At 35.8% G+C, this 27,308-nt stretch overlaps 3 protein-coding genes across 4 annotated transcripts in view; 1 reads left to right on the top strand and 2 right to left on the bottom strand.

The window, feature by feature from the left end:
• Positions 1 to 1,838: 1,838 nt before the first annotated feature.
• The window catches only part of LOC102545488 (olfactory receptor 4C12-like), a 45,456-nt gene continuing 19,986 nt past the window's right edge, over positions 1,839 to 27,308 (bottom strand). Inside the window, exons 1-6 of one of the 2 annotated variants that reach the window (XM_072969961.1) lie at positions 12,406 to 12,656; positions 11,043 to 11,164; positions 10,033 to 10,089; positions 7,106 to 7,296; positions 5,856 to 5,905; positions 1,839 to 2,916 (exon numbers count right to left, since the gene is read on the bottom strand). In XM_072969961.1, coding sequence (XP_072826062.1) covers positions 1,976 to 2,887 — 912 coding nt within the window. In that variant the 5' untranslated portion in view covers positions 2,888 to 2,916; positions 5,856 to 5,905; positions 7,106 to 7,296; ... (1 more) ...; positions 11,043 to 11,164; positions 12,406 to 12,656 and the 3' untranslated portion in view covers positions 1,839 to 1,975. Of the gene's footprint in view, positions 2,917 to 5,855; positions 5,906 to 7,105; positions 7,297 to 10,032; positions 10,090 to 11,042; positions 11,165 to 12,405; positions 12,657 to 27,308 lie in introns of those variants that run through there. The other variant, XM_006212238.3, reaches the window with a different exon arrangement.
• Positions 16,388 to 17,320, top strand: LOC102525217 (olfactory receptor 4C46-like). Its single transcript, XM_072970806.1, is given in 1 exon segment — positions 16,388 to 17,320. A coding segment is annotated over 1 exon segment (912 nt). The 5' UTR covers positions 16,388 to 16,408.
• On the bottom strand, positions 22,536 to 23,604 carry OR4C12 (olfactory receptor family 4 subfamily C member 12). The gene has a single exon (XM_006212239.2). The coding sequence runs from the start codon at positions 23,570 to 23,572 to the stop codon at positions 22,643 to 22,645; it is 930 nt and encodes a 309-aa protein (XP_006212301.1). The 5' UTR covers positions 23,573 to 23,604; the 3' UTR covers positions 22,536 to 22,642.

The raw sequence follows: 27,308 nt of genomic DNA, 5'->3' as shown, positions 1-27,308 counted from the left end.
TCCCTCCACTAGAAAGTGCTACGTGATATGTGTCATTTTAAGATGTGTACTGATACTGTAGTGTTTAAGAGTGCAAGTTCTAAAGCCAAACTACATGGGTTCAAGTCCGACCCCAGGCATTTTCTAGTTTTGTGACCTCTGGTAAGTTATTTACATTTTCCAAGCTTCAGTTAATTCTTCCGGAAAGCATGAGTAACATTATCTATTTTGTAAGGTTCTTATGGGTGTTAAATAATAACTTGCTTTTGTAGCACCAGCGAAGTTGTAATAAGTGGCAACAGTTCTACTACAATTACCAATTATTGTACTGCAGATTTATTCTTATTTGTCATAAAAATTTTATCAAATGTTGGGGGGCTTCCTGAACCTGATTTTAACTTTGGAGGCATTCACATTTTTAAGGTGAATTGTTTAGAGAGTGAATCTCATTCATCTTGTATTAATTTGGGGGCTTTACTCTCCGATTTCTGAAAGTTCCTCACGACCTCCTAATATAATAGCTATGTAGGGGTGAGTAACAAGTATATATTATAGAGTTTTTTTAAGTCAGAGAGAATGGAATACTGATGGAGAAATGAGGGAAGCAGCAAAGACAGGGACATTTGTTAAATACCCACTGTGTGACAAGCACTGTCCTGGATACTTTCCATGCAATGTCTCATCTGGTGCTTAAAACAACCCTATGAAATAGGGGCTACTATTTCATCGTACATATGAGCTAAGATTAATATAAGATCTTGAGACCTTATGAAATACATCCAATGTTACATAACCTAATGAGGTAGAATTTAACACTAGTTCTGTTAGTTCCAGGGAAAAGTTATCTGACACAGTATTGGTCATACAGGGAGCTGCCTTTTTCATCCAAGGGACCAAGGCAAGATCCACAGAGGTCCTGACCCAGACAGAATGAAGCTCTTGCTAGTTCCAGAAAAGATATAAGCCAAAATAATTGGTAATAAAAGATCTACAAGGATTATTTATTTAATCCTGATAACATCTCTATTATTCCCCTTTAACTCGAACTTAAAGAGGCATGGTTTGCCAAAGCTCACACTCTAATGACAAAACTAAGTTTGGATCTCAGAACTATCTTAAACAGTGACTGTTCTCTTAACCATTATTGTATATTAAACCCTACCACCCATTCCTCCAAAACATACATATAAAAATAATACATAAAGCCTCTTTCACACCGTAAAATCACAAAAAAAAATGTTCTCAATATGAATGACTAGGTAATATTACAATAACAATGAATTTTAGTGCAAATAATTCAACAAGAACAGACGTTAGATCTTCCCCTTCGAAGTACAGAAAGAAAAAAAGAGACCAGATGGAGCAAAAGATTAAAAAGTATAGACAGAGAAGATGGAGAATAAATACCAAAAACATCTTTATTTTCCCAGAATACTATAATTTTGTTTTGTAATTGCAAAGGTAGTAAGCTTGCATTGCATGATTTATGAAGAAATGAGTTTCATGATTCTCATAGCATCTGCTATGCAAGATAATCCCTAGGAAATGCCTTAATAAGGTGATCCATTCTTAGGCTGAGGACACAAACGTAATCTGTAGCACTGTTATTCTGAGCGTCTGCATAAATCACCTGCTTAGAAACATCCCGATAATTTGTTTAGAACGCAGAGATGCCAATCCAATAACAGTCCTGTTGAATTAGAATCTCTAGAGCTGTATCCTGGGAATGTGCATTTTTAACAAGAATTCCAAATAATTCTGAAAGTACACCAAAGTCTGACAACTAAATGGGCACTCGGTAAATCTAAATGGTATATTTTTAAATAATAAGTAATTTTCTGCCTGGGATTTTTCTCAAAGGGCTTGTATGCCAACATCAACATACTTTTACATATAGTGTTCACTTGTCCCTGAACCATAGAAATTATGTGGTTTTCTCTTTGCCATTTAAAAAACAAAGTCATTGTATACTGCTGTGATTATTTCTCTGTTGAAGTCACCTTTTGATCCAGAGCTTCTTCATAGCATTTTTCACCTCTGCGTTTCGGAGGGTGTAGATTAAAGGGTTTAACATGGGAGTTATCATGGCATAAAACACAGCCACAGCTTTATCAATGGAAAAGTTGATCGCTGGGCGCAGGTACACAAATATGCAAGGCACAAAGAATAGAATGACCACGGTGATGTGGGAGACACAGGTGGAGAGGGCTTTGCGTCTCCCCTCCAAGCTATAGGCCCTTAGGGAGTGTAAGATGACCACATAGGAGACCATCAAAAGGAGGAAGTTTAACAAGCAAATGAACCCACTATTGGCAGCAACAAAAAGACCAAGGGTATGAGTGTCCATGCAGACGAGTTTCAACAAAGGGTTCAAGTCGCACATGAAGTGATCTATGACATTGGGGCCACAGAAGGGCAGCCAGACTGTGAAGAGGATCTGAATGGTCGCGTGGACAAAGGCTCCAGCCCAGGCCACTCCCACAAGAAGGCTGCACACCTGTCGACTCATGATGGTTGTGTAGTGCAGGGGTTTGCAGATGGCCACATAGCGGTCATAGGCCATGACCGTGAGAAGGATGATCTCAGCAGCACCAAAAAGATGCTCAGCAAAGATTTGAGTCATGCATCCCCTAAAAGAGATGTTTTTTCTCACAGTGAGGGTGTCAGCTAGCATTTTAGGGGTCATGGAGGAAGAACAGCAGCCATCTATAAGGGATAGGTAAGACAGGAAGAAGTACATGGGGCATCCCAGGGCCCTGCTGGTGCTGACGGTGATCATGATGAGCAGGTTGCCTGCCAAGGTGACCAAGTAGACCATTAAGAACACAACAAATGAAAATTTCTGAAGCTCCATATTTTGAGACAGGCCCAGGAGGATGAAGTCTGTCACGTTATTCATTCTCTCCATCAATTCAATTCAGGTGACAAGTGACTTCCCTGAAAAGACAGTCACAGTCATCCTCAGTAATGACACCTCTACTTAAGGAATAAATATGTTCATGGAGTGCCTTATTTTCTTTTCTTCTACAAAAGGCAAAAGCAAGCACAAAACCATAACAGTTGTGGGGTTTTGGTATATTCGTACAAGTAACAGTATAAGTGGTCTTTATTTTGTTCTTTATAATTCACTCATTTGCTTTTAATTTTTGATGATAAAAATGCATAACTTTTAAAATCAGAAAAGAAAAATATCATACATCAAGCTTTAAGAGCCAATCCATGATATGACCATATAGGTGGCACATTCATAAATACACAAATATGCGTGTATTTTATCCCCAAAATGGCTGGGCATATTTACCAGTGAAAAATCTAATTTGTTCTATTCACTGAAGTCATACGAAAAGGCTCAAAGACATAAAGATTCTTGCATGAGTGATACCTGTTCCAACCTGGCCCGTCTGGAAGCTTCTCCACTTCCTCAAAACTGAAAAGTGATGCTGCTACCTCCCCCCAACCTCAGAGGATGTGGCAAATGTCCACTATACCACCTGCCACATTGTCTCGCATGCATATCTCTTTATTCATCAACGTGGGCCCCTGAAGACAAAAATATGCTTTACTACAATTGTAATCTTATTCATATCTGTATCCCCAGTGCTGGCCAAAAAGGAAACACTCATCAAACACTGACTGAGAGAGGGAGAAGAAAAAAAAGAGAGAAAGCAAATGGGAGAGAAAGAAAGGGAGAATTAGAAATGCATTAAAAAGCAAAGAAAGAAAAATGGGCTTAAAATCCCAAGACTTAGTCTGGAGTTCAGGATCTACCCCTTATTAACTATATAATATTAATTCATTTTATCTCCCTTTGCTTCAATTTTTTCATCTGTTAGAAGGATAAGTACGCCTATATTTAAGATTGTTGTAAAGATTAAATCATTTTAGACATTATTATTATTGTTGTTGAATGGTTTTTTTTCTCATGGCTTTATCACTAGAGAAAACCTTCAAAATTCTCTCCAAACATCTCCAAAAGGCAAGGATTCTGAAATTGTAAGCTAAGAAGAGAACAAGGTTAAATGTCAAAAAGGTAGGTCCTCAGATTTTTTTAAAGGTTTTTGAAGCAAGCTATTGTAAGAATCTTTAACATAAAGATTTAATTATTGTTCAGTTTGCTTACTTTTATGGGAATTCATTTCATTATTCATTTCATTAATTCACTTGCTAGTATTTCATATTCCAAAACATAAAAAAAAGTAGTCCTTCTAATTTCAACTCTTACGATTAAATGTGGAGTTTTCTGGGAAACAGGAAACTTTAAGCTCAGCTCATTATTCAAATAAAGGCTTTGTAGATCTATTCATTTTTGTATCTGCAGTGCTGGCCAATATGAAGCATTTTAAAGCATTTGGCAAGAGAGTGAGAAAAGAGATGTGGCGAGAGAAAGAGAGGAGAAGAGAAGAAAAAGAAAAAGGAGAAAAGGTTAAACAAAGAAAGGAAAAGAGGAAAAGGAGGAGGAAAATGGGCACATTACACCTACAGAGCCATCTAAGAAAGACATTTTTCAGGCAGATGTGTTGTAACATTTCCAACAAGTGTTGCCCTTAAATTCCGAACTTTTTATCAAACACCTTTGTTGATTGTGGCCCTTAGGATCGACATCACAAAAAATACTGACATATAAGAATCAGGTTGCTCTTACATACAAATTGGTCAGAAAAAAAGTTTCTATTGCCCAGCTCGGTACTGAGGATTTTAAACTACTGACTTGTCATCAGTTGGTCCTTTACAGGCTCAGCAATACTTAAAATAAACCCCATCAGGGTTTTCTTCAGTCTAAGTTGTGTGCAGCCGGAATCATGATCATGGTAATTTACTGTTAAAAAGAAAAGTGTTTCCAGAAAAGAAAGCCCTGAAGTAAAATCAAAAAGAAGGTCGTGTCTCTCCTATATACCAGTGCTCACCACATCCTGTCTAGGACTTCTCATCCTGGCCTGCCTTGTTCAAATAATAAACTAGACCAGAAAGAAGACGCATTCACTTTGCATTTGAAAGGAATTTGGGTTTAGGGGGAGGGGGGAGATTTCAGCAGCTCTTTCACATTTCTATTTCTATGGGATTCATAGATGTCTATAATTTTTTTTAATATATATATATAGAATTTAGTCTGCTAGGCCCTAAGAACATGGTTGCCATTTCTAACACTAGGAAAGTAAATCCAATTATGAAAATCAGCAGTGGATTAAAGATCCTCTTGATGAGAAATGTCCTGAAGCCAGTTCTCCCAGGCCTTTTTTCAGAGATTCTAGGCTCAGCGCAAAGTTAGATATTTTGGTCTTGGGGACTCATCCTTCCTCTTCCCATCTTTTCACTAAACTCCCCGGCTTTACCCAGAGGAGGTCAGGGAGAGACACTGCCTTTGTGGTTTACTCACCAAAATGTCCTCACAGCCCTGCCTTCTCAAATCCTTCAGTTCTCACCGTATAGAGACACCAGTTTTACGCAAGTGGGTGACTTACTTCTGTGCGATTTCCTCAAGGGAAGAGTAATTAACTTTAGTAGATTTTGCCAAAATAGCAACCAAATGCTTCTCCCTTCTGGCTACAGCCCTTCCAACTAGAGAATGACACTTTTGACAATGATTAGAATTCATCTACAAGAATGAGAGAAGCATCAGGCTACAGTCAGAGCGTGGATTCTTCATTTCTTTTTTTTTTTTAATGGAATATCTGAAATGTACCAGGCAGCTTTGTTCAATAATAAAAATGACAGCAACTAACTATCAAGTGCTATAGGCCAGGCCCTACGTTAAACACATATATGTGAGGTATGCTTCGTGATGGGCACCATTATTATTCCCATTTACATTGAGGAAAATGAGAAATTTACATGGGATCAGAATTGAGTAGTGGCAGAACTGAAATTTAAATACAAACCTGTCTCCAAAGCCTGGATAATATCTTTGCCCTCATGATGCAAGAATCAACTATTAAAAAAAAAAAAAGAACAGTGAGCACTGTGAAAAGGGGCATACATATCTTTGCATAATTGGGACATGGCTTAAAGTAGGGTGGAGGTGGAAATGCTCAGGTAAAGTATTCTTTAAAAAGTGATGTTAAAATTGAAGGCCTACACAAGGCCTAGATTAGATAAATTAAGCGAGAGCTTGGGAAGGTTAACAGGTTTCAGAATGAATCTGGACTGTATCATTTGGTGAATAGTGAAGAGGGTACCTGTGTGAGCCCACCAATGCACTGGTAATTCCATCCTCTTATGAGCTAACTCCAATCAATTGCACTTTTGCAAATATCATCTTCAAGTATACTATATGCTTTCCTTGTCACTGTCAGTTAGCTGGAAATTACTGCAGCCGAAGAGTTAAAATGCACTAAGCAACTGAAAAACCCAGTTATAACTGATTCACTCAAATGTGAACAAAGACAGCTTAAAGCACACAGCTGTCCAGGAAGCACAGACCCGCTCTCTATTCTAAGCTGGGCTATCATATTTTCCTACCTTGAATGAGCTATTTAAGCTTTCTTAGCCTGTTTTTATCATCCTCGTTGTTTTAAAGAATAAATAAAAATAATTTTTTAATATTAATAAAGGCACCCATATTTTCACTTTTTTAGTTTTATTAGGTAGAATTATGACAGTTTGCACATACACATTATATTGCATATAAATACATATACACAGTATAATGCACATTATTTTAGTTTACATATATGTACTGATTATTGTTTCTAGGAACAGATTAGAGCTTTCACTTTTTAAACTTATATAGTTATCAAAGGAATAAAGCCAACTACAAAATGAGAATCAACAGAATGTAGTAATCCAATCATAAAGGACAGTCAAATGTGCTTACACATATTCAAGAGATCAATCATCTTAGTTATAAATAATAAGTAGCTCATCTGTGTCCTTATTATTATTTTTTTTTTTAGATTCCTCATATAAATGATGTCATATGGCATTTTTCTTTCTCTTTCCAACCCACTTCAATTAGAATGACAATCTTCAGGTCCATCTATATTGCTGCAAATGGCATTATTTTATTCTTTTTTATGAAGGCAGCTATATTTTTACAAACTTAAAAAAAAAAAAAACAAGATCTCAAACTCAAGATGAAATTTCCACTAACATTTTGAGAATCTGTTTTCAAGTGACTGAAGAAACGTACCTTGTCAAACACTCTTCAGGAATGATTTCCCATCACACAACAACTAGCATGGTCGTCCTGTCTCCCAGGAGCTGCTTGCTCTGCAAGGCTCCAGTACTGAAGTCTGCAGTTGATGTATCTTGGGGTACAATTTTGGGGGTTCAAACAATGCTTGTGGTGGTGCTTCAGAGCTGATGTTGGTTGGTAGATTTCTAGGTAATTCCACATTTCAGTGTTACTGACAGGCTGTTGTAAAGACTAGAACACAAATCTAGACATACACATGCCAACTATTTTCTGACTAGAATCGAGGTTATGTGGTGTTCAGGATTACTAGATAGCGCCAAATTTGTTTCCAAAGTAGCTGTATCAATATATACTTCCAGCAGCAATGTGAAAGACATCTATTGGTTCCTATTCTCTACATTACATGGTAATCTCAAACTTCCTAATTTCTGCAAATTACATGGATACAGAGTGTTATCTCATTGTGGGTTTGATAGGCATTTCTATACTTATGAATTGATTATCACGTCACATGTTTATTCTTCACATCAGTCTTTCGCTGAAATGCCTGCTCATGTCTTTGGGCTATTTTCCACTTGTCTTTTTATTCTCAGTTGGTAGAAGTTTGCTAAGCATGCTAAACAGTAATCCTTTATGATTTAAAGTCTTGCAAATATTTTCTAGTTGAGGCTTGTCTTTTCACTTATTTTAAGGTTTTCTTACTAACAGCAGTTCATAATTTAAATATTGATGTTTATATGCTTTTTCTTTATGAAAAAAAGTATTTTGTGTTTCCTTTAAAAAATGCATATACTTCAAAGTCACAAACATATTCACCTATATTTTCTTTCAAAGTATTTGATGTTTGGCTTTTGATATTTAAATGCTAAAACTAACACAAACTATGAAATCTTTGTCAAGCTAAAGTCTTCAAAAATATACTCCAGGTTTCTTCTAGAAAATTTATACTTTTTACTCTTTTCTTTTGGTGTATAATTCATCTCAAATTAATTTTTATGTAATTTGAATTACAAGCTCAGGTTTATTATTATCAGTATGATTATCCACTATTACGGCATGTTTTGTTGAAAGGATATTCCTTTCCCCATAGTTGCATTGGCAGCTTTTTGTGCAAATCAATTAACCATATATGTGCCGGCCTATTTCTGGACTCTATATTCTGTTCCATGTATCTGTCTGCTTACTTCATGTTGATATCACACTGTCTTGGTTACTGCATATTTATATTAAGTCTTAAAATTAGATAGTGTAAAATTTCAAGGTGGAGCTCTTGTACATAATCCATTACATTTTTTCTTAAGTATTTTCATTTTTATCTAATGTGAACAGTGTTTGTCAATTTAATTTTTCAATATTTTTATTCTTGATGTAGAGGCATGGTTTACTTTTATATGTTGAACTTTTATACAGCAATATAGCTACATTCACTCATTAGTAATGATTTCTCTACATACAAAACCATAAATTTTCCAAATATACAGTTTAATTCTTCCTTTTCAAACTCTGTCATTTTTCCATCTTTACTGCACTTTCTACAAACTCCAGTTTTTGCAAAAATCATTTAGAAAAGTCAATAGACCAACAAACAACTACAGCCCACTAAAAAGTTTTCCTCATACAGTCAGAACAATACAAGAGTATCCACTCCTAATCCTTCCTATTTAACATTTTATTATAGGTTTCTATCCTAAAAAATTAGGTTTAAAGAAAAGAATAAAAGTCATCCAAATTGAACAGGAGAAAAGTAAAACTATTTTTATTTTCATATGAATGATCTCACATATAGATAACCGTAAAGAACCCACACCAAAAAAACACAAAAACAAAAACAAAAAACCTCTTAGAGTTAATAAACAAGTTCAGCAAAATTGCAGGATACAAAAATCAACATACAAAAAACACTTGTATTTCTATACACTAGTGATGAACAATCTGAAAACGAAATTGAGAAAAATTACTTACAATAGCATCAGAAAGAATAAAATACAGAAGAATAAATTTAACCAATAGGTAGAAGGCTTTCACACTGAAAATGTAAAATGTTTTTTAAAGAAATTAAATACCTAAATCTTCATGGATTGAAAGATTTAATATAATTAAGATCACTCTTCAAACTAATTTACAGATGCACTGAATCACTGTCAAGATCCCAATACCTTTTTCTGCAGAAATAGAAAAGCTGATCCTAAAATTCATATGGCATTGCAAGAAACTCCAAATAACCAAATGATGGCACATTTTTCACTCTCTGAACTTACCAAAAGTTCTAGTAATTAAAGCACTATAGTATTGGCATGAGGAGACACATACAGACTAAAGGAACAGAATTGAGAGTCCAGAAAAAAACCCGTACGTGCATAGTCAAAAGAAATTTTACAAGGTAGTCAAAACCATTCATTAGAGAATGAACATTATCTTCAACAAATGGTGCTGGAGCACCTGGATATTTAAATACAAAAGAATGAATTAAGACCCCAACCTCATACCATATACAAAAATTAACTCAAAATGGATACAGGACCAAAGTGTAACCTAAAATTATAAAATTCTTAGAACACATAAGAGCAAATCTTTATGGCCTTATGATTAGGTAGTGGTTTATTAAATATGGCAGAAAACACAAGCAACAAAAGAAAATTAGAAATTAGACTTTATCAAAATTTTAAATCTTCCCCCTATCAAATGTCAACATTTTTAAAAATGAAAAGGCAATACATGGGCTAGGAGAAAACTATATATACACATATAATTTTATAAGTTTTATATACATGAATTTTTAGAACTCTATTTTTAAATGTACAAAGGACATGAATAGAAATATCACAAAAGAAGATACGTAAATGGTCAATAAGAACATGAAGAACAGAGTACTCAACATCATTAGCAATAGGGAAGTAAAAACTAAAATCACAATAATTTACCATTCTTGGTGGGAATGTAAATTGGCATCACATTTATGGAAAACAGAATGGAGATTCCTGAAAAAATTAAAAATAAGATTTTTGATCCATCACCCCCACTTCTGGGTATGTGTCCAAAGGAACTGAAATCATTTATCTTTAAGAGATATCTGCTCATGTTCATTATGGCATAATTTACAAGAGCTGGGATATGGAAACAACATATATGTCCACTGATAGATGAATGGATAATGTGGTGTATATATATACAATAGGGACAACCAAGGGAAAATGGTCATCTGTGACAACATGGAGTGAACCTGGAGAACTTAATGCCAAGTAGAATAAGGCAGAGAAGAGAAACACTGCATGATCTTACTTATATGTGGAATCTGAAATAGTCAAACTTATAGCAGAGAGTAGAATGGTGGTTGCCAGAGACTGGGGGAAGGAGAAATAGGGAAATGTTCACCAGGGAGAACAAAGTTCCAGCTATGCAAGATGAATGATTTCTGGAAATCTGTTGTACAGCAATGTGACCATAGTTAACAATACTGCATTGTACACTTGAAATTTGCTATGAGGGTGGATCATAAGTACTAATGTCACACACAAAAAAATAGTTATAATGTGAGTGATAAATGTTAATAGCTTGATCGCAGAGATTATTTCACAATGTATGCTTATATCAAAATACAAAGTTATACACCTTAAATACACCCAATTTTATTTGTCCTTGATACTTCAATAAATCTGGGGAGTGGGAAGAAATACAAAAAGCTTTTAGAGTCAAGAACTTTCAAAACTCTGCCTTTGATTTTATGTCTCACTGATCTAGCTCTCAAGCAATTAACAGTGATTTCCAATGAAGGTTTAATATTGATAAGAAAATTAAACTCCCCTCTGGCACGAGTCAACAACAGAGAAACTACATCACAGGTCCACACGCTCGAATTATGCCACCTGGCTATTCACATGACATTCAGTTTTCGTAACAACCCCAGGGGCAGACAGAGAAAGGTAACTCTCACATGTTTACGTTCTAAGTGTAGGGAATACTGCTACTCATTGAAGAATGGGTGTTTCTCCAACATATCTCTCCAGAATACCAGCTTCTGGACAAAGTCTTTCCATCAAAGGAGACAATTAATTCCTAGGAGAGAAAGCAATTACTATAAGACAAGTAAGTTCTCTGAGCCTTATAGAATCTACTTTAAGTATCTATACAAGGGCAAGATGAATATGATTTTTGTTGCTGTTTACATGTCCAGAGCAAGATTCATGGGCAGAGTGAACCATCTGAATGTGCTTTCTCCACACTGTCTGCCTCTTGTGCTACAGGACCAGAGATATCTTATTTAAGATCATTTCTCCGTAGTGCTTCAAGTCAACCCATTCTAAATTCAGAATCAGAAAACATTTCAGATTTTCTGTGAAAAGCATTTGTCAGGCTATGTGGAAAGATTTAGATATGTTAGAACACTTTCTTTTTTTTAACAGGTTTATTGAGATATAATTGATATACCCAAAAAAGTGTACATGTTCAACGTATACAATTTTTTAACAATTGTTCATTTGATAGTTAATAAGCTCTTCTCAAGTGTGACATGTTTCATACTGCAAGTTGCTTACTGTAAGAAGTGGTCACTTTGAACATGGAACTGCTTCTGAACATACCCAGACATCACTTAAGATCATCTAAGACAGTCAAGGTAAGAGTTCAATAGTGCTGATGCTTATTTTAGATTGCTACTTTCCCTACACAGTAATCAGTATTTTTTAACATTTTTAAGATATAGTAATAGAATATTTCATCTTCATTCTAATTTTTCAAGAGATATGCATAAATATCATTAATCTAATTTGACAGTTGAATATTTTGAGGCTCATACAGGTTAAGTAAATTGTGGGAGCCAGCTCTCTGACGCCAGGCACCATGTTTGCCATGAAACACCTCCTTTAGCAATCAAAACTATTGATGAGGGTGAAAATAAAATTGAAATACACTTCACATACACAGGGAAGAAATTAAGAATATTGGTGACAAACCATCAGCTGTTTCATCAAGCACAAATATGGAGAAAACTGGGGAAACTGCTAAGCATAACATGAGTTTCCGTGGCTTCTTTGAGAGTAAAGTTGGTGGTGATTCTTCTGCAGCCTGTTCCAAGGTTAATTATCTCTCTGTATTGCTGCCCCAACTGGTCGTTCTTCCTATCCCACAAGTGCATACACAGTCATAAAAACCATGCAGAGTCCTTCCTGTGTCCACAGCAGTGTGGTGACTGTGTTCATACATATTCCCTCAATCGTCACAACAATCTCTGAGGTGGAGATTATTATTCTAACTTTACAGATGAGAAAACAAGGTTGTAAGGTGCCAAAGAGACGTACCTCAGGGGAAGGAAGTTGCAGCTGGAAGAACCATGATTCTAATCTGGTCTTTCTGGTTCTCAAACCAATCCATTTAATCACTTGGGATAGTCTTTTTCAACATTCTGCAGAGAAATCTGTGGTCCCATTCTTTGGAGTGGTATCGGAGAAGGGAGAGTGAGTTGTGAGGGAGAAGTCGAGATGAAAGGGCCATTCAGTGAATGCAATACCGCATTTTAATTACACTTTGAAAGTCCAAAGATGTCACTGTGTGTGTCAGTGTGTGTGAGAGAGAGAGAGACCTAATGAAATTGCTTCATATAAACTTGCCTCTAAAGTAATATTGAAGTAATTAGAACAATTTTGGTCATTTCAAAAAGAGATTACTAGTTCAATATTGTTTATCATAACAATGTTGGGTATAGGTTAAGAAGTAGGAGGAGAAAATTAATAAATAAGGATAACCTGAAACCTAGTCTTGACCCTGCCCTTCATTAGCTGCTTGGTCTTAGGCAGCATTCTTAACCTCTATGCTTCTATTTCCTAATGTGTAAAATAAGTATAAAAGTGATAGTAGTAACCGTCTCTGAGATTTATACTGAGAGTTAATTACCAAATGTCTCCATAAACACTTAAGCTGCGGTAAGTGTTCAGTTTTAGTTAATAGTAGCATTTTCATTCAACTATTAACATTAGTCTCTGAGGTTGTTTCCTCATCTGCAAAATGGGTGATACAATACCAACCACACAGAGTGTTACCACAATGAAAAGGAAGCGTGCGTGTGAAACATTTACTACCACGCCATGCACATGGCAACCAGTCATTGAAAAGTATATGTTATGGTGTATTACAATGATTAGATTTAGTCAACATACATTATAAATACTTTTAAAGGGGGGGATATAGCTCAGTGGGTAGAGTGCATGCCTAGCATACACAAGGTTCTGGGTTCTATTCCCAGTATCTCCATTAAAAATAAAAAATAAAAACCTAACTACCTCTTCTCCCATGCTTAGGTTCCAAGTGTAGAGAATATAGTTTCCCCACTCAAGAACGGGTGTTTCTCAAACACGTCTCTCCAGAATATCTGTTTCTAAGACAAAGCCTTTGACACAAAAGAGATAATTAATTCCTGGGAGAGAAAGTAGCAGCTTTGAGACACAGTCCCTGAACCTTTTGGAGACCTCTTTAAATATCCGTACAAGGGCAAGGTGAAAATGATTCTTGTTGCTGTTCACCACTCCAGAGCAAGCTTCATTATGGGCAGAATGAACCATTTGACCTCTGCACTGTCTGCTTCTTGCCCTGTGAAACCAGAGTCATATACTTCAGATCATTTCTCCGTAGCATGTTAAAAGAATCTGTTCTAAATTTAAAACCAGAAAACCCAAAGAATTTTTGAGGCTTCAAGATAGATGGAAAGATTTAGGTTTATAAGAACATTTCCCTTTTTAACAAGCTTATTGAAGTATACATGACATCCACAAAAAAACTGGACATAATGTATACAATTTCTTAAGAATTGTTCATTTGATATGAATTATCTGAATAGGCCCTTCCCAAGTGTGACGTATATTTCATATTGAGAATTACTTATTAAAAGAAGCAGTCAATTTGAAAGGAGGATTGTTTCTCAGCACCCAGCAGCGTCATTAAGACCATCTAAGACAGCTAAGGTAAGTGTTTCAGTAGTGCTGATGCTTATCAAAGATTGTTACTTACCATATATATAGGACTCACTATTTTCCAACACTTTTCAGATACAGTGATAGAGGATTTCATCCTCACCCCAGTTCTTGAAAAGACCATTTATAATTGTCATTAACCTAATTCGACAACTGAAAAATTTGAAGCTCATAGAAATTAAGCAGATTGTAGGACCCAACTCTCTGGTACCACGCTTTTGCCATTAGATGTCTCCTTTGATAATGAAGACTAATTGTAAATGAAAACAAAATTTGACTACACTTCACAGACACAAAAGACAGAAATATGAATATTAAATGACATAAATCATCAGCTATTTAGTGCAAGCACAAGCATAGAGAATCCTTCCAGGGATCGACTGTTATGGATAGTATGAGTCTCTGTGGATTCCTTGGGAGTGAAATTGGTAATGATTCTTCCTGAGATCATTGCATAGTTAAATGTTTCTCTGTATTGTTACTAAAACTATCAATTCTTCTTATTTCCTAGGTGCACACACAGAGTTTAAAATAAATAAAAGTACTCTGTGCGTCTCAAACACTATGGTGGATGTGTTCTATATGTTATCTCAAGTCATCCTCATAGCAACCTGTGAGGTAGGCACTATTCTCACCTCATAGGTGAGGAAACAAGGATGTAAGGTGCCAAAATAATGTAGCCGGATTTTTTTAAAAAGTGCATGTGGAAGAACTAGGATTCTAATCTGGTTTTGCTAACTCTCAAACCAATACACTTAACCAGTGGGATATTCTTTTTAGATATTCTTCAGGAGAGTCTGGAGGCCCATATTTTGGAGGATGATGGAGGAAATATTTGGGGCTGAGAGAGAGGCCAAGATAAAAGGGCTGTTCAGTGAAAGCAGCCCCACAGGTTTCCTCCACATTGGGGAGCTCCAGTATGTTATTGTGTGTTGTGTGCATGAGAGAAAGCGGATTAAATTGCTCCACATGGACTTGCCTCTGAAGCAGGAGTAAAGTCATTATAATTATCATGATCATCTCAAAACAAAAAAGATTACTAGTTCAATGCCATTTATTATAACACAGCAAAATGGGTCATGGGTTAAGAATTTGGAGGGAGAATTTAACAAGTATAAATCTGACCTAATCTTGGCTCTGCCTTTTATTGGCTGCTTGATCTTGGGCAGGATCCTTGACTTCTTTATGCATCTATTTCCTAAGGTTTAAAATAAGCATAGACATGATAGCAGTCACGTCCTGAGGTTTGTACTGAGGACTGAATACCAAATGTCTGCCAAATCACTTACAGCACACTAAGTGTTCAGTAAGTTAATATTATCATTGTTATTACAACTACTAACATCAGCCTGTGAGACTGTTTTCCTCAGCTGCAAAGTAGATGATATAAAACCGACCACATAGGTTGTTATCAGATGAAAAGGGATCATATCTGCAAAACATTTGCTATTATACCAGCCATATAGCAATCAATTATTTTAAAATATATAGCATTAGCTATTGTAAAGTTACTGGATTTAGGAAACGTGCATTATGATACTTTTAAGTGCCTCCTGTATCCATTCTTTACATTCCCATCACCAGTGCCCTGTTGCTCCTTATTCAACTCTTGTAAGTAGTCTACTACTGGGGTTCTTGTGCCTGCCTCCCACCCCTCACTGAACCTCAGTCCATTTCATTCAAGTCATACAAAGATCTTTACTAGAATAACATCTAAGATTCCCCCTGCTTCAGATTCCTTTCATTCCTAGTCATTCTTTCATTCATATTTTCAGTAACCTTTCATGGCTTTCTAGTTCCTAAATAGTAAAGCAAAAATTCTGTAGCTTTGCATTTACCGATTTTATGCCCAACTTGTACCTCTTTTTAAGAGTTCGTGTGTGACTGAAGCATTATGCTGTACACTAGAAATTGACACAACATTGTAAACTGACTATACTTCAATAAAAATATATATATATACAAAACAAGAGCTGGGTACACTATGTGTGCAATGTATAATGTCAAATTAGACTCATTCAACTAGGATGATTGCATGTGCACAAGTGGTCTCTTGCCTGTGTGTTTACAAAAGTTACTTTTATCTATAATCTTAACAAAGACTGCACCTGGGAGGTAATTTGAATAGTCTTTATAATCTCACAATCTCTTATTTCCAGTGTGCAGGCACATACACACACACATAAGTCAAAAGAATTCAAAATTCTATGGAATTTTGGAGTGTATTATATAGTATAACAGGAAGTTCAATAAATTCAAAGTTGCATTCATAAAAATTGTTTTCTTTTCAGGTAACGCAATTAACCATCGCATAAAATACACGGAGAATAGAAACCACATGACAGACTTTGTTCTACTGGGGCTCACAGCGAATTCGAAGATGCAGAGAATCGTATTTGCTGTATTTTTTGTCATCTAGTCCATCACTGTAGTAGGAAACGTGCTCATTGTGGTCTCCATCAATGCCAGCCCATCACTGGGGTCCCCCATGTACTTTTCCCTGGCTTATCTCTCCTTTATTGATGCCTGCTATTCCTCTGTCAATACTCCCAAACCGATCATAGATTCACTCCATGAAAAAAAGACCATTCTATTCAATGGATGCATGAGCCAAATCTTTGGGGAACATCTCTTTGGAGGTGCTGAGGGCATCCTGCTTACTGCGATGGCCTATGACCGCTACGTGGCCATCTGCAGGCCCCTGCGCTACACGGCCATCATGAATCGGCGGGTGTGCTGGCTGCCAGTGGGAGTGGCATGGGCGGGAGGCTTTCTTCATGCAACCATGCAGATCCTCTTCATCGCCCATTTACCGTTCTGTGGCCCTAACGTCATAGACCACTTTATGTGTGATCTGAATCCTTTGCTCAATCTCGCCTGCACTGACACCCACACTCTGGGACTCTTTGTTGCTGCCAACAGTGGGTTCATCTGTCTGTTAAACTTCCTTCTTTTGATGGTCTCCCATGTGGTCATTCTGCACTCTCTAAGAACCCACAGCTTGGAGGCAAGACGCAAGGCCCTCTCCACCTGCATCTCCCACATCACAGTGGTCGTCTTATTCTTTGTGCCCTGCGTATTTGTGTACATGAGACCCGCAGCTACTTTATCGATGGACAAAGCAGCTGCTGTGTTCTACACAATCATAACTCCCATGTTAAATCCCTTCATCTATACCTTGAGAAACGCCCAGATGAAAAATGCCATTGGGAAACTGTGTAGTAGCAAAGCTATTTTAGGTGATAAATAAATGTGCCTGTAGCGCAACATTGATTCAACTGAAGCAGTGGTCAAAAAGACATTGTGGATAATCTCAGAAAGGAATACTTAAGGGATGAATAAAAAATTAACTGCAATGAATCTTAGAGTGTGTTGTGTCGACTAAAGCAGAAATGGGTGCAAGAAAAGAGAGAAAAATGCCACCCAGGACCACTCTTTCCACATTTAGAAAATTGTTTTACTAGCTTCAACCACATATATGGATTTACATGCTACCCTTCTAATCACAAATTAAAGAAAATAATGGAGTTTATTGTTATTGGGCAGTAATCTCTATAGTAATCCAAGGAGATAAGCACTGTTTTCACTGCCATTTTTCAGATGGGAAAACTGACATAAAGGAGAAGGTATCAAAACAGATGTATTGGAAAGCCAATAACCAGAAGAGACTGATTTCCCAGATCAGGCTCTGAACTGCTATGAACTTCCCAGCAATGACAATAAAAAGATCAGAAAACTATACTAGTTACCATTAACTGAGCTAGGACCTTTGCTGGGCAGTGTATATATTAGTTCATTATCACTAAAAATCTAATGATTTTTCATTAATAACTGTGCTTATTTTCATATATCACAATTGATTGTCCTTGTTATAGTATGTAACTATTTTAGTAGTGATTTAGATACAAACTACTATATATAAAATAGATAAACAATAAGGTCTTACTGTATTGTACAGGGAATTATACTCAATATCTTGTAATAACCCATAATGAAAAAGAATATGAAAATATATATATGAATCACTATGCTGTACATCAGAAACTAAGACAACATTGTAAATCAACTACACTTCAAGAAAAATTTTTAAAAATAAAAAAATTTTTAAATAAAAATATGTGGCTCTTTCTACACATAAACAATGTTAGGATAAATATATTTATTTTTTCCCTTTGTCTTTAATTAATTAATAGCAAATATTTTTGAGCAAAAGGAAAGTATCAAGCATGTTGACAGTTGCTGGGGCTTCAGTGGTGAATAGAGAGACCTGGATTCTGCCTTCATAGAGCTTAAGAAAATGAAACACAAGCAAACTGAATTCAGTACATCTGAAAGATTATACACCATGACCAAGTGGGATTATGGGATGCAAGATTGATTTAAAATATGCAAATCAATTAATGTGATACACCACACTCACAGAATGAAAACCAAAACCCCATGATTATGTCAATAGATCCAGGAAAAATGCATATGATGAAGTTCAAAAACATTTCATGATTAAAAACTCTCAACAAAATAGATTTAGAAGGAAGTTTCCTTAACATAATAAAAGCCACTCATGAATAACCCATGGCTAGCATGATAATCAATGAGAGAAAACTGACAGCTTTTCCTCTAAGATCCAGTACAAAGTAAGGATTCCCACTCTCTCCTTCTATTCAACATGTTATTAGAAACAGTAGCAAAAGAGACAAGAAAATGTAGTAATGGGCACCCAAATTGGAAAGTCTGCAGGTGATATGATTATATATGTAGAAAACCCTTAAAACTCCACAAAAATACTGTTGAAACTAATAAATGAACTCAGTAAAAACATAGAATACATTATCAAAATACAAAAATTATTTGCATTTTTACAGCAAATTATATGAAAAGGAAATCAAGAAAACAATCCCATTTATGATAGCATTAAAAAGAATTAAATACCTAGAAAGAAATTCAACTGATGAGATAAAAGATCTCTACACTGAAAACTATTAGACATTAACAAAAGAAATTTTAAGTCACAATAAATGGAAAGATATCTATGTTTATGGGTCAGAATTAATATTTTTAAATTGCCCATATGACCCCAAACCATCAAAGATCCAATGAAATTCATATAAGAATTTCAGAACATTTTTTATAGAATTAGAACACAAAATCCTAAAATATATATGGAACCACCAAAGACCTTGAATAAGCTGGAGGCATCACATGTCCTGTTTTCAAAGCACACTTCAAAGATATAGTAACCAAAACAGTGTGGCACTGGCATAAAAACAGACACCTAGAACAGTGGAACAGAATTGAGAGCCCAGAAATAAACCCTTGCATATACAGTCAATTAATATTTGACCAGGGTGCCAAGACAACTCAATGGGAAAATGACAGTTTCTTCAATAAATAGTGATGGGTAAACTGTACATTCACATGTAAATGAATGACATTTGACCCATATCTTATACCCATATACAAAAATAAACACAAAATAAAGACTTAAATGTAAAACCTGAAACTGTAAAACTGCTAGAAGAAAACATAGAGAAAAAGCTTATTGGCATTTGTCTGTAATGATTCTTGAAAATTACACTAAAAGCCCAAGCAACAAATGTAACAATAAACAAGTGAGACTACTTGCTTATCAAACTAAAAAATCATCTGCACATCAAAAGAAGCAACCAAAAAAAGAAAATGCAATCAAAAAATGGAAGCAAATATTTGCAAACTGTGTATAATAATAAAGGGTTAAAATCAAAAATATATAAGAAATTCATACAATTAATTCAGTAGCAAAAAGTAAATAATTGAATTTTTAAATGGTTAAAGGACATGAATAGATATTTTTTGAAAGAAGACATAAAAATAGCCAACAGGCGTGTGAAAAGTTGCTCAACATCACTAATCATCAGGGAAATGCAAATCAAAACCACGATCAATATCAACTCATACCTGTTAGGATGGCCATGATCAAAAAAAGAGTAAATATTAGTGAGAATGTCTAAAAACTGGAATCCATGTGCACTGTTGGTAAGAATGTAAATTTGTCCAACCATAATGAAAAAAAGTATGGAGACTCTTCAAACAACTAAAAATATGTGAAACTTAAACAATGAAGTACAATGTGAGTAAATATCATCCTTTATCAAGGCTACTTAACTAATGATCATCTCTGGCAACATCTGAACATAAGTCAACAGAAACCTATTTGAACATTTTTAAACCAATAACACGAGCTTCACTGACCTAGTTCCTGTCCAAAATGCCTGTACATATTCATTATTTTTCTTACAACTCTAGATTGAGTCAAAAAAAAAAAAAAAACCCAGAGTTTTGTCCCAGGAATGTCTTCCAGGTTCCACTTTCTTACCACCACTCTAAAATGTCTTGGGTATCTTCATATCAGATATCTGTCTTGTGGCCTTTCTGCCAGATTGGAGTTTCATTTGTCCTAGGATGCTTATCTACTTTCAGATTTTTCCATAGCTTCACCTTCTGTAGACATTCCTGCCCCCATTCTGGTGCCAAAGTTTATCTCCCACAACCCCATCATAAACTCTTTTGATAAAGACTAGACCCTTCATTCATTTGTAAAGAGTGTTATACTTACTGAACCATGAAAATTTAAAGTTTAAATAACAAGGATGTTTAAATCTGTTGTACAATACCACCTACAGGTGATTGTTTATCTCTGTTTATGCATCTCCAGTGAAAGGATTGATGAGATAACAGAACATATCTAACAGTGAAGTTATATGAAATTATGGCAAATTAGTTGTACAGAATAATTCAATAAATTAGACTTTTACTTATTTCCAGACTTTACAATAAAAAAAAATTGCAGCTAATTACTACCAACAAAGAAAGGGAATTCTTACTTAAAGCTGTGAATTATATCTGACATGGAGTCATTTCTCATTTATAGTGCATTTCTAACACGAACTTGAGATTTCGTCAAATCAAGCCATCTGTCTGAGCCTCAGTACACTATAAAATGGGTTGTAAGAATTAAGGATAAAAGCTGTATGCCAGTTATCAATTAATTGTCTCTCAGGTGCAAATAAACCCTTTATTGCCTGCTCCATATTAATGAAAATGGACCCTGTAAGCATTCCTCCCCTGTGCTTTGCCTAACGATGTTAGACTTTGTCAGTAGGGGGCATTGAAAAGAGGCACCTCTTTCAGCTTTGAATGTGCTTATCTTTTTGTCTTGCTCTGCCTGTGTAGCTTCCAACATTGTGTATGCTGTGGAGGGTGGAGAAGGGAGACATCTACTGGTGTTTACTGCCACTGAGTTTCACTGACACCTCCATAGACAGTTTCCCATTGAGGTTCAGTGGCACCTTTGCAGGAAGATTCCAGTGAATTTCACAGGTCTATCTGCACCAGAGAGGGGTGTTTTCTGCCAGCCTTGCTCCACTGGCACCCAAGAGGGGTTTTTCAGGGCCGCAGTTCCTTTTCATGAGCCTGAGCCAACCAGCACTCCAGTGGGAGACTCCCATCTTGCCAGTCCCAGAGACCTTTAATGCCTACCAGCCTCTGTCTAGCCACCATGAACCAGCTCTGGCTCAAGGCAACCCAGTAAACTTCTTCACCCTTCAATGCACACAACCACACCCTATCCAAAAGATTGGAATTCCAGCCTCGGGGAGGATGCCCACATCTAAATGTGCTCCTCCCAAGAATGCTCATCACTCTGTCCCAGGGCCACCTTTAGAGTGCCCTTGACCCCTTTTTATAGTTAATTTCCCAATATTATTAATAATCTTATGTGAAGTTTTTCTGTTCAAATTATTCTGTGGTCTGTCTCCTGGCTGGATCCCGATCTATACAATATGGAAAATACCTAATGCAATGCCAGTCTTATAGGCATTTCATAAATAGCATCTCTTTTCATTGTACAACCAAGATTTAATGAACAAGAAGATTCACAAAAGAATTTATATTGAAACAGAGTTCAAAGTAAAAAAAAAAATTAAACTTGTTATTTTCAATAACCAGTAGTAACTAACATATCAATGTTACATAAGACAATGTTAATACCAATCCAATATTCTAGATTCATACTTTTTAGCTTCTGATTTCATATTACCAGGTAATAGATATTTATTTATTAAGAAGTTTTAATTTTTTCTTTTTATTGAAGTATAGTCAGTTTACAATGTTGTGTCAATTTCTGTGTACAGCATAATATGTCAGTCATCCATAAACATACATATATTCCTTTTCATATTCTTTTTTCATTGCAGGGTACTATAAGATATTGAAAGTATTTCCCTCTGCTACACAGTAGAAACTTGTATATCTATATTATATATAGTAGTTAGCATCTGCAATTCTCAAACTCTCAATTTATCCCTTTCCCCCAATAACTATGAGTTTGTTTTAAAAAGTTTTTATATTTGATGACAAGATTGTGGGATGGGAGACAGTAAGTCTGGATTCCAGTCCAAGATTTAGATCTGTGCTTAAGTGGCTACCTGCAAGTATTATTCATTCTCTTGTTAGAATTAACATCTTCACCTATAGATCAAGAGGCTTGGACAAGTTTACCTCCGTTACTTTTGTCTGTAATGCTCAGTGATTCTGTTTAATCACTATCTGAAGTCACTCTCTTCCTCCAGAGTTTCCTTATAGCGTTTTTTACCTCAGCATTTCTGAGGGTATAGATTAAAGGATTTAACATAGGGGCCACCTGAGTATAAAAGACAGCAACAGCTTTATCAACGGACAGAATGGTCACTGGGCGCAGATACACAAATATGCAGGGCACAAAGGATAAGACCACTACTGTGATGTGGGAGACACAGGTGGAGAGGGCTTTGCGCCTCGCCTCCACGCTGTAGCTCTTTAGGGAGTGCAGGATGACGACATAGGAGACCAACAAGAGGAGGAAGTTTAACAGGCAGATGAGCCCACTGTTGGCTGCAACAAAGAGACCAAGTGTATGAGTGTCCATGCAGACAAGTTTCAACAGAGGGTACAAGTCACACATGAAGTGATCTATGACATTGGGGCCACAGAAGGGCAGCCAGACTGTAAAGAGGATCTGAATGGTTGCATGGAGAAATCCTCCAGTCCAGGCCACTCCCATCAGGAGAACGCACAGCCTGTGGCTCATGATGGTTGTATAGTGCAGAGGTCGGCAGATGGCCACGTAGCGGTCATAGGCCATTATCATCAGCAGGATGATCTCAGTAGCACCAAAAATGTGTTCTGCATAGACTTGAGCCATACACCCATTAAAGGAGATAATTTTCTTCTCGTGAAGGGAGTCCACAATCAGCTTAGGCGCTGAAGAAGAAGAATAAATTGTGTCTATCAAGGAAAGGTGGGTCAGGAAGAAGTACATGGGGGAGTCCAGAGCCTGGCTGGTGGTAATGGTAACCACGATGAGCAGGTTGCCTGAGAGGGTTACCATGTACAAAACCAGAAACACTGCAAACACTGCTTTTTGCATTTGGGGGTTCTGTGTAAGACCTATTAAAATGAATTCAGTCACATTCCTTTCCTCCTCCATCTATGTGGTGTGGATGATAAAAACTCCAGGAATGAATGTTTTACCTTTAAAAAAGAGAGAGAGAGAGAAAAGAAAAAGAGGGAAGAAAGGGGAAAAAAGAACCAAAAAAATGAAATGCATTAAAACTCTGCTTTTTAAGAGTACTCTGTTATCTCACGGATGATTCCTTCTTTCCCAAAACTCTCTGAGAATAGGTAACTTAAAGCTTCCATTAGTTGACTTAGTCATTTATTATTCTGCCCTCAAAACTATTTCTATGAGACATAGGATAACCAGAAGAAAGAATTCAATTTCCTTGGCTATGGTAGTCTGCAAAACTTCACTGACACAGCAATATAATGAAATAATTTTGTCATTAGAAGTAATTTGGGAAAAAAAAAAGAAGTAACTTGGAGACTAACAAGACTTAAAAATTTATGTACATGAACTTTAAAAAACACAAAATAATCTGTTTACATGAATTATAATCAGGTAAATATAGATAAAAAGTTAGTGAATGATACTTACTCAGTATTTAAAGATTATAGGTTTTATACATTTTTAAATAATATTCAAATTCAAATATTTCACTTATAAAATTTTATATAGGTTTTTTTAATCTATGCTAAAACATATATATAGAAAATTTGGTGAGGAAATAATTTAATACACTGAGGACATTTACACCTAAATGTGAGATTATGGTTGATATTTTATTTCCTAATGGTTTTTAGTATTTTCCAAATCTCTATACCTTATATTACTAATTTTATGATTGGAAAATAAAAACAATTTCCATGTTTTGTCTTAGAGTCCTAAAGTTGAAACTGAATTTTTTAATTGATTGGCATATATATGGGAAAACAAACATATGAAATTGTACATTGGCACATCATGGGACTCCAAGAAATAGTATCTGAATGTAATTGAAGTAGCTGCTCTAACGTACCATGAAGTTGTTATCAGTTCACCAAATGGACACAGCATGAGGGCCTGACTGGGCACCAACTGCTTTGAGAAGATCAGAGTAGAAGGTGAGTCTGCCCTGACTACCCCATGGATCATTTATTAATCATGCTAAACCCCATCTTTTGTCTGTCAACCAATATTATTGATATCTGATCTTAACTTATACCATTGATATTGATAATCAATAAGTCATGTCTGATAATCAACCAGATCATTTCAATGCAAAATCTCTTTCCATTTACTTAGTGAGAAATACACATATTACTCAATTAAACTTTAAGATAGTATATAACACTAAGTTTTGTCATTACTAATTTTCACTTTTGCCTAGACTTCAGATTCCATTATTCTCTTTATCTTTTTTTTTATTCTCTTTATCTTGATGTATTCTTTTAAAAAAAAAAAGATAGTGAAAAATAAAGTGAATTATCCCTGTTACATGTGGACAAGGTATGTAATGAAGCACATGGAAAGGAAACCTCCTCCAGATGATCCCACAAAGGCTTCATTGAGAGACTAGCTTTAGAGCTCCAAGCTCCAGGATAATGCTCTCCCTTCTGGATAGCCTGACGCATCAGAGAATCCTTCCAACAACAAGAGCACTTGAGAAGGAAGTTGAGTGCACTTCTAATTGCCAACTCTTCTCTAGAGGAGATGGCCCTTGGGAGAACCAACAACCAAATAATATGTTTTTATAATTTCCTGAAGATCTGTACCAAAGGGTGGATTTTGTGATCAAAATCAGACAGAAAACCCCAAACTTGACTCACTCGTCCTCATTATCTCATTACTTGAATTTCTTGCAAACCTTGAAGTAATTAGAATAGATTTTAAAAAGAGTTCTCTTATAGATGTCTTTGATATTCTCTGTTAATTGACAAGCTCAAAAACAGGATCATTTTCTTTCTCTGTTCTAGATCTGGTTCATGCTTATTAATACTCAAATCTTCTAATACCCATATTTTTGGAGAAATGAGAAATGGAGTAAAGTGTTAATCTCACAAAATAATTCTGATCTTCCATAAAAGGGCACTCAGACTGCAACTGAGAGGCAAGAACTTAAGCAGACAAACTTCTTCCCAAGCAGAGATACCTTTGTAACTTATTTAAATTCCATACACTCAAACATTATGAAATACAAACTGTTGCTATAAATCTGCTTTTTCTCCGTCTTAATAGAATGCAGGGATTAATTTTTATACTATGTAGTTCCTATAATTATCATTAACTTTTGTTGAGTTTTGCTATGTTCTAGGCACCATAGTAAGTACTTTATATGCATTATTTCATTTACATCTTCGCAACAATCCTACTAGGTTGGTACACTATTATCTATATTTTAAAGGAAAGGAAAATGTGGCTAGCAGAAGGTAAATGGCTTGCCCAAGTCATGACAAAAAAAAATAAACAATAGAGGAGCTTGTATTCAAAATCAGGAAGTCTGTCTCTAGCTCTTTATAATACTTCTCCAGTACAGATCCAATTTACTTCTGGGAATCAGCAATGTCAGAGTTTGGACAAAGCTACCACCTAGGACCGCATGTAATTCGTGGCAGTTATTTTGCGAACCTATGAAGTGTAAAGTCAGATTTAATGAATTCAAGGGTCTATTTGACAGACCCAGAATTTTTGTACACTACAATTCTTCCAGCACCCTGAATTATATCAACTCATATGCTCTTTAAAGATGAGGAAACTGAAGCCCAGAGAGGAAGCACAATTAATGAATTAGTAGTAGATAAGAATCCAAGTCTTCTAATGCCCAGCACAGAGATTTTTCCCCCCACAACTATATCTTACTTTCCTTAAGCTACATTAAGGTGAGAGTATACAAGGGGAAAATCGCCATACGGTGACAAAGGGAATTAACATTTATATCTTATCTTCAACAATTCCTGTTTTGATTCTCTAAGAAAAAGGATCATATTGCTAGGACCACATGCATTGCAGCACAAATAAAGTCTTGCCTGGTTAGAACAAGATCTAGAAAAGCTTGAATATAATCAGAATTTAAAATGCCCATGAGATTAGAGTTTAATATATGTTCCCAACCACAGCAAAGGGTACTTTGTTTCATCGCAAATGCTTTATTTTACTATATTCTCCTTTTGGATCTAAATTTGTGAGCTGATGATTTCTTTCAAAATATAGAGTCCAAATGCTTTGTCTTCAATCCCATGCTGACCTAAAAACAGACTTAGGAATGCATAAATTGTAAACCTCTTCTTCATAAACTATAGCTAAATCCATATACAGTGAGGAGAACAAATGTTTCTGCAAAATATCCTAAAACATCTAAAGGTAATCTGCCACAAAATATCAGAAAGTAAAGCTTTAATGATTTAAATTATAAACCCCTTGGGAGAAAATGGAAATGTAGAAACTGGTTTATAAATCAGCAATTCTAGTTCACTCACCGTGGTTGCCTCTGTAGTTAAGGAGTATGCCCAGTGTATTCAGGAACAAGAAATAACCATTACATGTAATGTCATATCATGTGTATTGCTTAAGTCCCCATTGACTGGACAATTCCATAGGAAGCAGATATGTCAAGATGATGCAAATTTATTCAAATGAATTCAGCAAGCATTTTTAAAGTTCCAATGCCTTAGAAATTTAAGTTAAAGGGAAAACAAATGAATGCTATGTTGAATTTGAAACCCCAAATCCTTAGGTATTAATGGGAATCTTCTGATCTTCAACACCTGCTCTATGGTGTCAGAACAAGAGATATAAATGTTTCTATTACTTAATAAGCCTCTCAATCTGCTCTTGAAACAAGAAAACA

The sequence above is a fragment of the Vicugna pacos genome, chromosome 10 (genome assembly GCF_048564905.1).
Source record: "Vicugna pacos chromosome 10, VicPac4, whole genome shotgun sequence".
NCBI lineage: Eukaryota > Metazoa > Chordata > Mammalia > Artiodactyla > Camelidae > Vicugna > Vicugna pacos.
This window is presented reverse-complemented; position numbering and strand designations above follow the sequence as displayed.